Source organism: Plasmodium gonderi (genome assembly GCF_002157705.1).
Source record: "Plasmodium gonderi DNA, contig: Pgo-contig_193, whole genome shotgun sequence".
Classification (NCBI taxonomy): Eukaryota; Apicomplexa; class Aconoidasida; order Haemosporida; family Plasmodiidae; genus Plasmodium; species Plasmodium gonderi.
Window position 1 is genome coordinate 12,105 of NW_021629111.1, and position 17,364 is coordinate 29,468.

Below are 17,364 nucleotides of genomic sequence, written 5' to 3' on the forward strand. Positions count from 1 at the left end.
TATATTATTCATATAAATAAAAAGAGTTCATTATATAAATACATTCTTAATTGCATTATAATAAAAAAAAAGAAAATGTTATTATTTTTTATAACTCCATAGGATAAATAAGTCATAAAAATTGAAAAATAGACATTTATTTATACCTAAAAAAATAACCAAAATTTACATAATTTAATGAAAATCCTATAAATGTTATAATGTTTAGTCCTTCATTTCTCCATAATTATATTTATGATAACATCATTTGATATTTACAAATTTTATAAATTTAAAACCTGAGAACTAAAAGTGGAATAATTCATGTTTACCCCATTATAATTCTAACATCCTGAGTGAGCGCTTTATTTTTTAATATTTTTTACAATGATTAGTTATATTCTTAAGGCATTATAAAAATTTATACATATAACTGTGATAAAATATTATCACTAAGAAGTTTGTTGAAATATATAAATCAATTGATTTATATATATTTTTTTTTAAGCATATAAAATCATGCTAAAAATATTAATTAATTGTTATAATATATATTTTCATTTACAATTTAATATAAGGATTGGATAACTATATAATTTCCTTATTTCACGTGTAAATATATTTTTATTTGTTTTATTCGTATATTATATGTTAAAAATTAAATATTAATATATAAAAATTAACACTAATCAATTACTTTCCCTTCTGATAGTTTATAAAAAATATTTTTAAGGCATATACACATTGAAAGGCAGTATTATATGCTTTAATGTTGATTTCATTACAATAAAAATTACATTTATTTACACTTAATATAATGCATACCAAAATTTTTTAATTTGTTTAAAAAAAAAAATATATATATAGCATATATTATTTAGTTATTGGGATACTAAGAAAGATCAAAAAAAACAACATATAGAGAATGTTTAAATATTTTTGTTAGTAAATGTATTTTTTTCTTAATACGGTTTTCTTTTTTTTGTAAATATCCAATGTCTTCAGAAAATCATAAATTTATAAATTTCAAATCATGATGCTTAAAACAGAAAAGTGGAAAGAATTTGAGGTAAGGTTAATCAATTATAATATTTTTATATATTGTATTTATTAAATTTTCCCCTCTTATCCAAAATATTTTAATTAATTTTTTTAATTAATATATTCAATTTTTAATTATTTTGTGTTTTTTGTTTAGCAATTAGCTGTATCATTTGGGGGAGACTTAACTTCAGAAAAATTCTATGACAAATTATATAATTTAAGAAATTTTAGTCATTACGCTAATAATTGTGAAAACTTAAGCTCCTATAAAAATGGATCAGCGGTTAAAAACGTATGTGCAAAGATTTTAACATATTTAAGTAGTAATGAAGAATTAAGAAGTAATTCCAATGTCTATGATGTATGCCGACTCTTAAATTATTGGGTAGCCACTAACTTAAGTGCTATTGGGGGTTATGGTAATTCTTCATATACCATAGATACATTTTCGAAAATTTCTATTATATGGAATGAATTTATTATGAATAAATTACAGAATAATCATCATCAAACATGTAATCCTCGAATAGACATGATTTCTCATTCTGATTGGAGTAAGAGGAAGGAAGTGTATGATTACTATGTTGATCATGCTTACCTTTCTGGTATGTCTACAATATTGGTAAATCCCACCGATTACTGTATACATATTAGGAAAAAAATTTCTTTATATGATTATTTTAACGTTAAATGTGCTTTGGATGAAACAGCTTTCTGCTATGAATTTAAAACTAAATATAAAAATTGTGATCCAAAGGAACTTTTACTTAAGTTTAACTGTGCTAAAGAAGTGGAGGAAAAGAAGTCATTAGAAAAAAAAACAGAAAGGGAATTACACCAGGGTGCATCATCAGAAAGAGGCATGTTTCAACGTGAAAGTCAGTTACAAGATTATACAACAGAAGGGACACAAAATCTTAAGGTTTTAAAGACAATGTCTAATAGATTTAGCCCTTTGAAAAAAGCAGGTGGTATACTTCTAGGAATCGTTGCTATATCCATGGCTTATGGATTTTTACATAAAGTAAATAAGAGGCCCATTAAATTACTCAATCTGTATATATTTCTTTATAACTTCCCTTCCCTATATATCTATTAATAATAATTAAATGTATTCTATGTATTATTTATTACATCAAAGTTTACACCATTAGGAATTTGGATACGTAATATATTTGCTAATAAAAATAATAATAGAAATAATATAAATTCTGATTTTAATGAAGAATTTTACTATTCACAAAGACTATATGATCAGAATTATAACAATAGAGATGAACATTGTATAGGTTATCACTCCGACTAATTTTTTTTATAATCTAATAGATTATTATGACAATTTTATAAAAATATATACAAGTAAAAAATATAGTTTTTAAAAAAAAATTATGTTGACACTAGTAATTATTTGTATAATAAATAAAATACTATATTTGTTAATACGGAATATTCTAAGAATATTTATGTATAAAATAAGAAGGAAAGAAAAAGGAAAATTAAATTATGCAGAATTAAATAATATATTATATATGAAAGTGATTTATTTTTATTATCTTTTATATTTATATTTATTTATAAATTTTCCCCATAAAATAGGAATAAGTTACTTTACAAAAATACATCTTAAATTAAGAACTATACACTGATATGATGGAAATAAATATGTGACAATTAATAGTATCTTTTTATTTTTTTTTTGATGACATATAAATATTACAGTTTGAATAATGTAAAATTTTTATTTTTCATCATATTTTAATGCTTATTTGTGGCACGATCACTTCATAGAATAAGGGGCGTGCGTATATTTATACAATGAATAATATAATGCACAATTTCTTTACAAGACATAGTATATTTAGGAATATTTAATATTAAATATATTATCAATATTACATGAAATTTAATATATTATTTTGTAAAACATTTCATACATCATATTAATATATATTAACTGGAAAATACATGTATTAATATAGAAAGAACAATATTATATTTTTAGTAAATTGATATAATTATTTAAATTCATTTTGTCATTATTGTCTATATTATTATTATTAAAAGGAAACGATAGTTTTATGTGTTTTACATTTGGGTTTAGGTTAATGATTTAAGATTTAGAGAACATAGTTTATAATTATTTAATACATTTTATTTTATATATATTATTCTCTACAATAGAATATAATTTATTTACACATCAATAATTTACGTTCATTATATTATAATGTAATATATAAATATGTTAAACATAGAATATTAACTAGAATTTACCATTATAGAATTTGCAACGTAATAACTACTAATTATATTTGATTAATAATTATTTATTTATATTTATGCATAAATATGTAAAAATATATATATATTATGGGTATACAGATTTTACAATAAAAAGACGCAATTGACTAGTCTGTCCAAAGCGTACTCTAATATATATAAAAGTATTTAGAATATATTTATTTAAATTATATTATAGAACATGTCATTCACATATTTCTATAAATTTTTATTATAATATAAATATAAAATTTTAAAAAAGCTTCTTATTCCATAACTCGTCAACATGAAACATTTATGTATTATAAATTTTTTAATATACTTAAGTGTCCTTGAATAAATAGTATCCTATACTTTTTCATATGTATATAAAAGTTTTATGAAAGCAATAGTTAATGTCATGTTATTCATGCGTTACTAAACAAGATATATCTAATAAAATAAAAGGATATCTAAAATAATGCATCAAAGAATATAAAATGATCTACAATTATACGAATATACATTTCAATTTTTGGTTGTAACATATAGGATATTATTTTCATAATTTTTTATTCTAATGTTGTATAAGTATTTATTTTATGTATATTATAATAATAAATATTTATGATTAATAAACGCATTATAAATTTTATCGAATTGTAATTTAATGTATTATTTATTTAAATGTATTAAAAATAATATCATAGGAGGTATAATTCTTTCATTATACTGCATAAAATATGAGACATATACAATATAATATATATTATAAATTGTAAACATATTGATATATAAAATATTATATCAATTGAAATTATTTAATATTATCATAAAACATATGTACATATTATAATATATATGTTATCGCATTACTGAAAAAACATTTCACATATATGTTATTAAATATATATTTTAGTTTATATTATTATGAATTTATTTATCAAACTTTTTTTTTTTATATACATATTTTCTGTAAAAATTTATAGCATATTTGTTTATAGTGATATATAATATTAATTTAATTGAAGCATTAAAAATCTATGAAAATTCTTATATAAATATGTTCCTTATATATATTAAAAATAGAAAATCTGTGCTAATGTATTTTATAATTGTAAGAATGATTAAACATCCCCAAAGGAATTAGAAATATTTATAATTATATGCACTATAATATAAATATAGATATTTTTTCTTATAATTTAATAATTTATATTTATAAAATTTAGAGATAGTGCTTCTTATAATATAAATTTATGATAATATGTTAATCTTTCATTGATTATTTAATTAATTATACACGACAATTAATATGCTGTATCAAAATAGCATTTTTCCATATTAATCTAAAAATAAGGAAGGATAAAACATAAATGCTTATATATATTACATATAAAAAATTATTGTGCTTTTCAAATTTCGTTATAATATAAATCCTTATTTATTTAAATACATATATTCACAAGTGTATCTTTATGCCAAATCCATAATTAGATATGAAAAATTATTTTAAATTAAAAAAATGCTAAAACGAAATATGTAAATATCATTCTAGTAATTAATATATATAATTTATGTCCTATATTTATATATTTATTTATAAAAATATTACAATTATCTTAAAAAATTTTTTTTTACCTATTAAAAGGAAAGCATATACGAAACCATAATATACACGTGATTTAATAATTTAATAATAATTATAAATAAATTTACAACAAAAAAGTAAACTAATATCATTTGAAGCAAAAAACATATGATGTGAAGAGAAAAAAAATTTATTTTTTTAATTAATATATGGAGAATTATTTTTACTACTATTAAAATATATATATAATAAAAAGAATACATATATATATAAGTATGATAGTTATTCAATAGAATATTTTTAATGATATATTACATATATTTATGAAGTTGAATGAAATAGTGTGTTTTATATGAAAATTAAATAGAATTATTAAAATTAATATATACTATTTTTATTTATTTGCATTGGTAATAATTATTGTGACACATTAAGTGTAAATTTGCAAGATTATTATTAAATACATCTATATCTTATTTATTATAAAAAAAAGATTAGAAATAATTATATATTCTCATGATATGTTTAATTTTTTATTCGCAAAAAATGAATTATTTCTTCTATATGTTAAATATAGTCATTTTATTTTGATTTATAGCATCTGTATAACACATTGATAAGTTTTATAATTATTAAGTTTATAGACTATAAATTTTATTAACGCTTAAGACGAATTTGCTAAAAATTCTTCATTCATCTATATGGGTACATATCGATTATTTATTTTACCAAGTTATATTAGTTAAAGTACAATTATTGGGATAATATAATAGATATTATTAATTTTATCCTATAATGTTCTTACATATTTTTAGAGTTAATATAAATTTGGCAATAAATAATATAAGTTTAATCAATATTTCTAATTATTAAAAAAACTAGATGCATTGAATATACTTATTTCAAGAAATAAAATTATGAATATAATAGTGTAATGCTAGTACAAATATTATTTAATTCGTTTTTGTATTATATGAGAAATATGATATGAATTCTTAGTTCAGTATTTTCTATGTTTGTCTCCTATTATTTTTTATTAAAATAACCTGTATTTAAGCATGAATATTATGTAATTATTGTAGTGATTTTTAATAATGATTCAGTTTTAATTATATACTTACATTAAAATTTATTGACTTGTACATTAATTAAAACTTTATATACTCGATATGAACACATTACATTGATGATATAGATAAATAATTTAAAATATAAATAATAAAATTAAATTTTTTTTTGTATATTCTTCATATATTATTCTAGATTGTGTTACATGTTAATTGTATCAGTAAGTATAGAGTTTTTTTATATATATAATTATGTCTTGTTTTAATTGGATATAAATTATTTTTTCCATTTTATAATTGAAGTCTAAGGAATATAGTTCATATTTGAAATATTAACATCTGTGTTTATAGATAAGTAATAAAAATATATTAAAATTGTTCAATATGTTTATGTATTATTATATACTTGAACGTCAATCTTTTATCTAAAATTACGGTCTATTATAATGAAATATTTATAATTTTATATTTCATCTATTACGAAGTAATAATTTTTTTCTTATAATATTTTCATTATTTGAAAATATATATATTTTTTTTTTTTTTACCTTTCTTTTTTTAAAAAAATTAATTCTCTAATATTATCGTTTAAATGAATATATGTTGAATTCATTAATAGTAATCATATGTTTTTTATTGGTACCCTAATGTGGTACCTCCTATTCTGTAGTTGTTATCATCGAAATTATTGTGTGTAAATTCAGATGAATCCATTATATTGAGATAATCCTTATTTTTTTTGTTCCATATATTGCTCATCTTCTTTACAGCTCGTTGTATAAGTAATCCATAAGGAGTATACTGTTAATGTGAGGTCAATTGGATGTATATGAATGAACTATTTATTTTATGCAATTTCTTAATAATTACGTGTTAAGCAAAATTTTAATTCTTTTATACATTAATAAAGTTAATTTTATATTTAACATTATAAAAAAAGAATATTATCATTAATAATGTAGTAGGTATAATAATTAAACCTAAAATAATAATGCGCAAATTTTTCAAAGATTCAAAGAGTTTGAGTCTTTCTTGTATATCTGGCATGTATTTCATATTTTCATATTTAAATTTATCTAGTAATTCACGGAAGCTCTGGTTCTCTATCTTTCCATATTCGCATAGGAGTTTCATATATTCCTTATAACATTCACCCTCAGGAGAGCATCCATTAGGGCTCCATAAAAATTTTTGATATAGGTTATTCAATTTTTTCAATATGGAATATATGTCATCATGTATATCTTCAAAATCGCCTTTACATACATCAGAAACACTTTCAAATGTAGTTCCTTTGATATTATTAATTATTAATTCATATCCACTTCTAGAGTTTTTTTGAGTGCAATTATGATATTGTAATACATCTTTTAGACTATAGATGAAATATTTACAATTTCTTATTCTATCTGAGGGGGATAATATGCTATATATGTAGTCTAAATAAAGTATAAGCTGTCTACATGATGATTTAAAGGTTTCTTTATTACTACTAGGGTTCAAAACATTTTCAATATTACTACACGCATTTTGAAGACTAAATTCATGAAGTCTTGGGTTTCTTGTTACTACGTTAGTATAATCAAGCATACAGTTAGGAAATATACCCTTAAAGTCGAACTAAAAAATGAGTTATAATAATCATAAAAGATTAAAATAATATTTATAAAAATGTATTTTTTAATATGATTATATAAAGATGAATATTTTCAAGTAGGTTATTAAGAATTGTAATTGATATTAATAGTAGTATCCTACCTTTTCTATATTTGAGGCAGACATTATGCTATTTTATCTCAGTTATGCAAGATATAGTTTATATATTTGTAATTATAAGGGTTTGTACGTAAAAGAATTATATCACATACCATATTTATATAAAATAAAATTTCATATATAATACATAGATCTTAAATAGTTTTTTAAACTTATATTCTTATATTATTCTTCGTATATACTATAATATGATTATATAGACCGTTCTATAGGGGAGAAAAAAATTAATAAATTAATTAAATATTATCAAGAAAATATATATAACTCTGAAATTAGATAATAATACAAAATAATAAGAATTATATTTATTATTATTTTTATATATATAATACTCATATAATATATTACATAATATAATAATGTAAGAAATATATATATATTATAATGAAGTTCTTTCATCCCCAATATTTATTTATATGTATTTTTCTCGAATGTTTATACTTAAATAAATTGGTGTAGAATATAAATGCTTATTTTTATCAATTAAATATATAATTATATTGTATATGTATATATTAACATTTTTTTATTAGTAATAAAATGTATATTCTATCTAATTTAACGTGGGTAATAAATGTTAATTTTATATTTCTAAAAAAGCATATGAACCTTGTATTTTTATAAATTAAACATTAAATTAAATATATATTTTTATTTAAATGTATAAAAATCATTTTAACTTATAGTAAAAAAAAATATAAATATTACCATTATTATTACATGAAATGTTATATGAATTTCATATATATTACAGATTAAGATTTCTGGTTCATTGATAAATTATTTTATTATTCTCATATTTGAAACAACCAGAACGTTATTAAAATTAATTTTAGATACATATATATATGAATAGTGTACAGACAATGTATTTAAGATTCAACATTATATAACAAATAATGAGGGAAAGGACGTAATGTAATTTATCATTAAAAGTTATATGTATATTTCTGTATTTATAAAATATATAAAGAATATATACAATTAATTAAAACGGTATATTTCTAAAAAAATGTGCCAAAACAAATTTCATATATATCTATTGTAAACAAAACCAAGAGCTATTTAATATATTATACTTATTCTTTTTCATATTATTAGTGTAAATATAAATGTATCTTTAAAATATTCAACTACTCAATAAAATTACAAGAAAATGTATCATAAAATATATATTATATCAAGGATTGTATTTATATAACATTTTTGTGTTGATGCAACTGTGATAAATTTTATTCTATATCTTATACAACAATTTTTTTTCTTCTCTTTTTAGTATAACTTATAAATTATAATTATATGTGCTTCTTTTTATTAATCATATATAAAAAAATTTATATAACAATATGCTTAAAATATATATTCCATCCTATAAATAAAAAAGTGTATAGATTAGAATAAATTTCTAGATATTGGTGGCTGCGGAATAAAGAATAATATATTTGCAGTTCATATTATATATATGGATAGAATATTTTATTTTAATTTCAATGTACATTATATAAAAGTGAAAGGGATAAATATTTTACATGAAAAAGAATAACATATATTAAATTTATTTTTATAATTTATAATAAACTCTAAAGGGATAAATCATTTATATATTAGAAGATATCATGTACATATAATATATTATAATTAAAGATTTTTTTATTTTATAATATTGAATTATATACATTCATTACATGATTATTTGAATATAATTGATATTTAAGTGAAATGTGTTATAAGAAATATATGTTTTATTTTACTATACTTCTTATATATATTGGTAATTTGCAATATCAAAACATACATAATATATGGTGTATTTTTATTTTATATTATATAATTCTACTAACAATTCTTTAGAGCAATTTGTGAAAAAAAAAAAATCAAAATCATTATTATTTTATAAAGTAAATATATAATATAAGGAAATATGCTATTTTTATATATTTATCTTAATAATTAAAGTATAATAATGAAAATAAGTACATAAAATGCAAAGACAACTCATATACATAGAATTAATTGTTTTCACAGAAACAATTATTCGTAGTGTTTTTTAATGAAGGAATATATAAATTAATACTTATGTATATATATTAATATAATATAAATTTATGTTACCATAAAAATAGATAAATCATATATACTTATTTTCCATAGTACTATTTTACATAGTACTTCATTTATAACAATATATATTCAGTTTATGCATGATAAAATAAATATTTTATAACATATATTTTAACATTATGTAAGATGAATGTAATACCATATTCACGTATTTAATACGTATGAATATATAAAAATTAAAATAATATTTTATATATCTGATTTGTAATCTTCTTGAACAAGGTGCATTTTATTTTGCTTATGTATTTTCTTCGTTCCCATGTATTTAAAAGATTAATTTCAATAATTATTTACGAACTAAATTTTTTGTTACTTTAAAAGTATAAAATATTGTGCATACTTATTATTGTGATTTAAAAAATTATTAAAATTAATAACATACGTAAAATTTAAAAGATAATGCTTTAGATCCTATATAAAAGTGTCAGTGCTAAAACATGTATATGATATATATATAGTTACAATTTAAGACATAATATAATGTTTTAAGTCTGAGAAATATATCATTTTTTAATGAATCTATGTAATGTATGTTTGGTTCATTTAATATTTTTTTAGCATATATATCTTAATTATTTCCATTATATATGAAGACAGTATCTATATTTTTTTTATATTCCTAAATATATGAAGCATATTTACAAGAACAATAATTCGAATAAGAATATACTTAATAATGATTTTTATATAAGCATTCCCACTTTTTTTAAAAAAGTTGTGATGGATTCTTTGGTTGAATGTGAAATAATATTACAATGTATATTTTAAGCGTAGTAATATGTAAGTTTTGCATTAATATGAATTTTAATTAATAATATTGTTATAGTTTTAGTATATTTATTTTTATGTAAAATAATACGTATAAATAGAAAATGCAAAATTTATCCTTTTAACAATATGACGAATTAGACACCAAAATATTTAAACTTAAACGAATTTAAATTTTTTATTTTATTAGATTCATATAACATAACGCACATATCAAAAAAGCATTTGAAATACACTACGTTTAATTAACAAATGATAATTATAATATAAAGCATATATTTTCTTCAAGTGCATTAGTAAATATTATATATAGCTACTACGGTTTTTTGTATAACAAATTAATTACTTCACATTTATATGCTTAATTTTTCATAGATTCCTGAGTAAAATAAATACCTAAAGATACAACAATAATATGGTATATTTACATGATTAATATCAATTGAAATATATAAATAGTTTAAGTATTTATCGTATTATTATAAAATATCTCTATTATTTACATTTTTTTTAATGTTTTGTATATATTTATTCTTTATAATGACATAGCTTCTTAGCATAATAAAATTTTATTTATGTGTTATATATGCACAATTTCATGGGGTATATTATAAATAAAATGAAAATAATTATAACTTCTTTTTAGTACACCTCAATAATAAATATATTATACAATTTATATTTCATTGTTCAGTGATTTACTTTAATCTACAGTATTGAATTTATTCTTATGCTAACGTATTTATATTTCTATACAATATTATACTGAATAAAATTACATATTTATAATGAAATATTTGTGTTTTTTCTCTAATAAAACATTCATGCATAAATGTAATATTTTCGGTTTAAATGGAAAGACATGAATGCTAATACACCATTTTTTGTTGTATTCTTATTTATTCAATTTAATAAAACGTTTAATATTATAATATATATTTTTCCTTTGTTATATGGGTAATATAGAAAATATTAACAATATATATAATGCTAATAGGCTAATAATCTGCATGCATTCACTGAAATACAACAAAAATTATATATTTTTTTTCGTCAAAATTAAATGAATTTTTTATATTGTATATATAATATATGTGAATTTGATTAATTATAATTAATTACATAATTATTATTTAATTAGACTTAATATTACATAATTATATATAAATAAGTAATAATACATTGGTGTTATAACACATTGTCTGCATAATTATAAGAAAAAGTTAAAACAAAGATAAATGTATATTACTAATAATAAAGCAGCAAGAACTTAATTAACTTACGTATTATATAATTATAAAAATAATCATAAAATGAAAATTTTAATACCTTTATAAGGTTATTTATATAGACTAAAAAAAATTATATTTGTTTCAAAATCATATTAGTGAAAATTAGTTATCATGTAATATGCAAATATAATTCCATATTATATATGTAGCTGCAAATTTAAGTTACAGCATAAATAAGACATTCAAAATAATACTTTTTTATCCTGACATCTCATTAAATATTGTTTCTATTTATTATTTATACGCACGAAATTCCTCATACTACACATTCATAAAATATGTAGATTTATATATGATCAAATCATATATATTTATAGTAAATCAAAAAGTATAAAAAGCATATTTCAAGAAAAAATGTGCTAAGATTCAATAAAATCATTCCAATATATTATTATATTATTCATAAAATATGTATAAATAATGATAATTACTGTCTAAATTATTATATATATACATAGGTAGTAAGAATAATTATGCACGGAATGTATATTTTTATTGTGAACAAAAAATATATTAAAATATTTATAATGAAAAAAAACAATAACAATATAAATGTTCTGAAAATGCATGAATTTATTTCCATGTTATATATTATAATATATAGGAATAAGGAATATTGTTTATTAAAGTGTCTCCTATAAGTTCTTATGTATAAATAAAATATGGTCATATTTATGGTGTACAGTTTATTTAAGGAATAAATGATATATTAGTCAAATATATATATATATTTATTATAAGAACTATATTAATATTGTTACTTCATGAATAAAATATATTAAATTTATTACATATAAAAATATCAGCTTGTATATTTTCATGAATATACATCATAATATATACAGGTATTCTTCGTCAAACATATTATTGTTTAAATATATAATAGGAGATTTAGTAATAAATATAATTATTATTAATCTAAATGGTATAATTATATATTAAATTTAAAGCTATTGTTTTTTCTTGCAAGCATAAACATTAATTTTTATGAGAATAATAATTTTATATGATCTAAATATATATTGATCTGATAAGCACAATTAGTTAAATTAATAATATGTTAGAATATGTAATAAAAATATAATTCTTTAAAATATACTATCTTTATAATTATGGAATGTGTTTTAATAATATGTGAACTTTTGGTACATTACATATTCATTTATTTGTTAAATATATAATGTGTATTAAATAACATTCACTGAGTTAGTAAGCAATAATCATACATTATTGTGTTTAATATTACATGTAAATATAGAAAATAATACTTATTTAGTAAATATAATGTGATTAATATTTAATATTATGTATATATTTATGTAATGATTAATATAATATACAATTCTTCTGCTTAGTATTGTTCTTTAAATATAATTTTTATGAAAACGTTGATACAGAATAAATAAATAAACTATTTAAAAATTTTAACTAAATTATTTTTAATTAGGTCGAAAATAAAAAGAATAAAGCAATTTATTATATTATAAAATTAATGCATTACTAATGTGGTTTTTTGACACATTAAATATTTATATTTAGAAGTATCTAAAAATACATGGTTTATTAGACATATATAGCAATTGACAAAGAAAAATATGAATTGATTAGGTTTTTTTTATTATATTTACATCTGAATTAATGTATTATTATGTTTCTTTAAAAAAAATTAACTATTACAATTGAATAAATATAATGAATGTTTATGTGCTATTTATTATTAATTATGCGTTAAAATAATATTTGAATCTATAAAGAAAAGTATTTATAAACAGTTTTATAATATTAGACCACTGATTTATGTTTTGTATCAATACAAGATACGAGAAATGCTTATAAATATGAATAATTTTATGTATCACTATATATTCTTTATAATAAAATAAATACAAAACATGGAACAATAATAACTGAATCCTGAAATATATTTGTGAAATAACATAAATTGTGAAAACAAATAATACATGTACGTAGTAAATATGAGGAAATAATATCATACATATATATGAATAAAAAATAATATAAATTATATATAAATTAGTTTTTATAATTCATCAGTACTAAATTTAATATAGTATATATAATAAAATTAAAATATATTTATATATTAGTTACAGAATTAATTTAGGAATTATTAATATTTAATTAAATAGATGAATAAAAATATCTCTAATAAAGAACAAAACATAATAAAGGATCATGTAAATTAATATAAATTAAATTGATAATCTTTCTTCTTTTTATATATAACAATAAGAAGAATGAGTCAAGAAAATCTGTGTGAATATACAAACACTTTTCATAAACACAAAAATGAAAAAAATAAATTTAATTCCATGCCCTTAGATATGAATTAAAAATAGTATAGTAACTCACTGAAATATTATTTCATTAAATTGACGTATTATTAGTTTTTATTATTTTATATTGTCTATTATTTTTTTTTTTTACGTGAACTATTTTATTGATGAATTGTGAAAATATTTCGATTACATTATTCTATATGAGTTTTAAAGAAATAATTTTAATAAAATACATAATTAATCGTTAATTGAATGGGAACTATATAACACATTATAATTACTATTCCAATATATATTGTTATATATTTCTGAGTTTTCTGATATATTACATTGTTCCTTGAGACGACGACACTTATTTATTATCCTTTTTATTTCACGACGTATGCATGAATTATATGGCAGGAACTAATTTGTAATAAAAAATATTACGTATTAAAAATATATTAATATTATAATTTTTTTTTATTTTTTAAAAGTTTTATTATGTATATATATATATATATATCAACATCACATTTAACCTTATAAATTATAAATAACAAAGCGGGTATTATTAATATTATAATAGTTGATATTATAGAAGTTTTTGATTTACTATTTCTGGGAATATATAACTGTATGCTATCATTTTTACGGCACGGTAACTTTTTGCATTCAACATTATTACAAATATCTGTTAAATTTTGTATATTATTATATTCATTTTTAATATCTTCTAATACCGTGCAAAAAGTGCTATTATTATTAGATTCGCATTTCTTTAGGTTTATTTCATATTTAGCTGAACATTCATTAATACAATCACACTTAGATTTAACAGATGGGACATTAGGATTATTTATATAATAAAGATTATTATACATTTCATATAAATTGCTCACGTCTTTGAATACATTTTCAGAAATAGGTTTATTCTTATAATAGTTGCATATGTTATTACCATTATTACTACTTACTATATTAAACAACTTCGTATAAAAACTTTGGGTATGTTGACTTATACCATTAGACTTAAATTCTTTGTACAGCCAATAATATAAGTAAAAACAATCTGCTTTCGAATATGCATCATCACTATTATAATCCGCTTTTATTTTGGATGCAAATAACAATGCTTTTTTGCATTTATCTTCTGAGAATTTACCATTTATATATTTATTTGCTCCAATACTGCCACTTGGAAGACAATGCTTATAGTCTAAATTCAAAATTGAGTGGTTCTTTTCTAAATTGTCATTATGTTCACGAAAATATTTCACTAATTTGTACTGAGAAAAAAATAAAGAACACATAAAAAAAAAAAGAATTTTCTAGACAAATTTTCATATTTCATATGAAAAAAAAAAACATATTTATATTATAACTCTATAAATTCTATATTATTAACAGCAATTAACATTAAATGTATCCATCTATGGCAAAATTATATATACTTGAGGACGATATAATGGCAATACCTTTGTTTTATAATATATATATTCATATCTATTATAAAGCAAGCATAAATTATAAGAAAGTGTACAATTAACATTTTTTTGATTATTAAATTCATAAAAATTGACATCAATATCATAATTTATCAAGGATTACACTAATATGAATGAATTAGGAAATACATGCAGCATATAATATTCAGTATTAATTATTATGTAAGAGAATCAAAAGGTATAAATACATTATATAGCAAAAATAAGTTACATTAATTTAAAAATCATAACATTAATATTTTCATGATAAATAAATATAAAATAATTTTGCTAATTATCTATATCATATATATATATATATATAATACTAATATGCATGATTATTTTTAATATATATACATATATATTTACTCATTTCCTATTCACTGACACAAGCTATAGGAGTTAATAATTATATTAAGAGTACCATAATTACGTTTTAATTATTTGTTATATTACTTTTTAATTATTTAATTAAATAGTTTATATTATAAATAAATAGATTATTCTTATTTAAATGAATTCCTTATATTTATAACTACGAATTTGTATTAATACCTTAATACATGATAATATTTAGAAAAATTTTAATATTCTATGTATATACTTAATATGAACATTTTTACTCATTCATTTTTTTTTTAATTATCTATACGCTGAGACATAATTATTGTATAATAAAAAAAAATTACCTCGTATGTATCTCAGAAGTTCATTTTACTCTTATATATAAATATACAATAGAAATATTATTTACATATAAAATGTACAATATACATGTAATTCTCACAATTATAATATTTATTCTTTTTAAATATATCATGTTATATAGTAATATAATATTAAAAACATGTGCTATAAATCATAAATATATAATATACTGAATTTATATGTTTTTTTTTCATTTACAATTATTTTAGGTATAATAGTACTTTATTTGAAATAAAAAAGAATATAATTCTTATTCAGGATTCAGGTAACAGGGTTTAGGTTTCAGAGTTTAGGATTCAGGGTTTAAATTTCAGAGTTTAGAGTTCAGGTTTAATGTTCTTTATTCTGCGTATAGTTTTAATGGTTCAGCGCTATGAAATTTTCCTTTTTATATTTATATTTTTATAGTATTATTATGCGAATTATTTTACTGTTAATTTTGAAATATGATATATTGATGTTCGAAAAAATATTCAACATTTCATATATTTACGTAAATTGAATATGTTAAAATTACATTAGTAGTTAATTTATTATGTTTCATAAGACTGTAAGCGAAGATTTGCAAAATAGGTAGAAAATTCATAAATTTTATATGATGGACTATATACAATTTAGTATATATGACAATTTTTAAGTAAATATAATATACAGAAAGGTTACATAGAAATATTTTAAAGTTAAAATCTATATTTTGTTGGAATAATTTATCCCTATTAGTTATTTCATTTTATTTATATAATTTAATCACTGATACTTGTAAATTTATAACTAATGTACATATTTAAATGACTATAGCTTATAATTAATAAATATATAATAAAGTTATATATTATTTATTCCATAATAATGAAATTATTTTAATTAATTTCATTAAGTTTTTTCGTTCATTTCATTTATTTTTATATAATTTTAAAATTTTTTTATAATGCATTATTTTAAAATTCATATTTACATAAGAAAGCATTAAAAAAATTTGGTAAATTTTAA

At 18.6% G+C, this 17,364-nt stretch overlaps 3 protein-coding genes across 3 annotated transcripts; 1 reads left to right on the forward strand and 2 right to left on the reverse strand.

The window, feature by feature from the left end:
- Positions 1-1,015: 1,015 nt before the first annotated feature.
- On the forward strand, positions 1,016-2,329 carry PGO_001765 (variable surface protein; the record flags this gene model as incomplete). Its single annotated transcript, XM_028691006.1, has 3 exons — positions 1,016-1,048; positions 1,178-2,047; positions 2,165-2,329. The coding sequence occupies 3 exons, from the start codon at positions 1,016-1,018 to the stop codon at positions 2,327-2,329; spliced, it is 1,068 nt and encodes a 355-aa protein (XP_028546807.1).
- Positions 2,330-6,573: 4,244 nt separating this feature from the next.
- Positions 6,574-7,722, reverse strand: PGO_001770 (variable surface protein; the record flags this gene model as incomplete). Its single annotated transcript, XM_028691007.1, has 3 exons — positions 6,574-6,741; positions 6,841-7,560; positions 7,699-7,722. 3 exons carry the CDS (start codon positions 7,720-7,722, stop codon positions 6,574-6,576), a joined length of 912 nt encoding a protein of 303 aa, XP_028546808.1.
- A 6,712-nt stretch (positions 7,723-14,434) lies between these two features.
- Positions 14,435-15,728, reverse strand: PGO_001775 (variable surface protein; the record flags this gene model as incomplete). Its single annotated transcript, XM_028691008.1, has 3 exons — positions 14,435-14,602; positions 14,707-15,507; positions 15,639-15,728. 3 exons carry the CDS (start codon positions 15,726-15,728, stop codon positions 14,435-14,437), a joined length of 1,059 nt encoding a protein of 352 aa, XP_028546809.1.
- Positions 15,729-17,364: the final 1,636 nt, after the last annotated feature.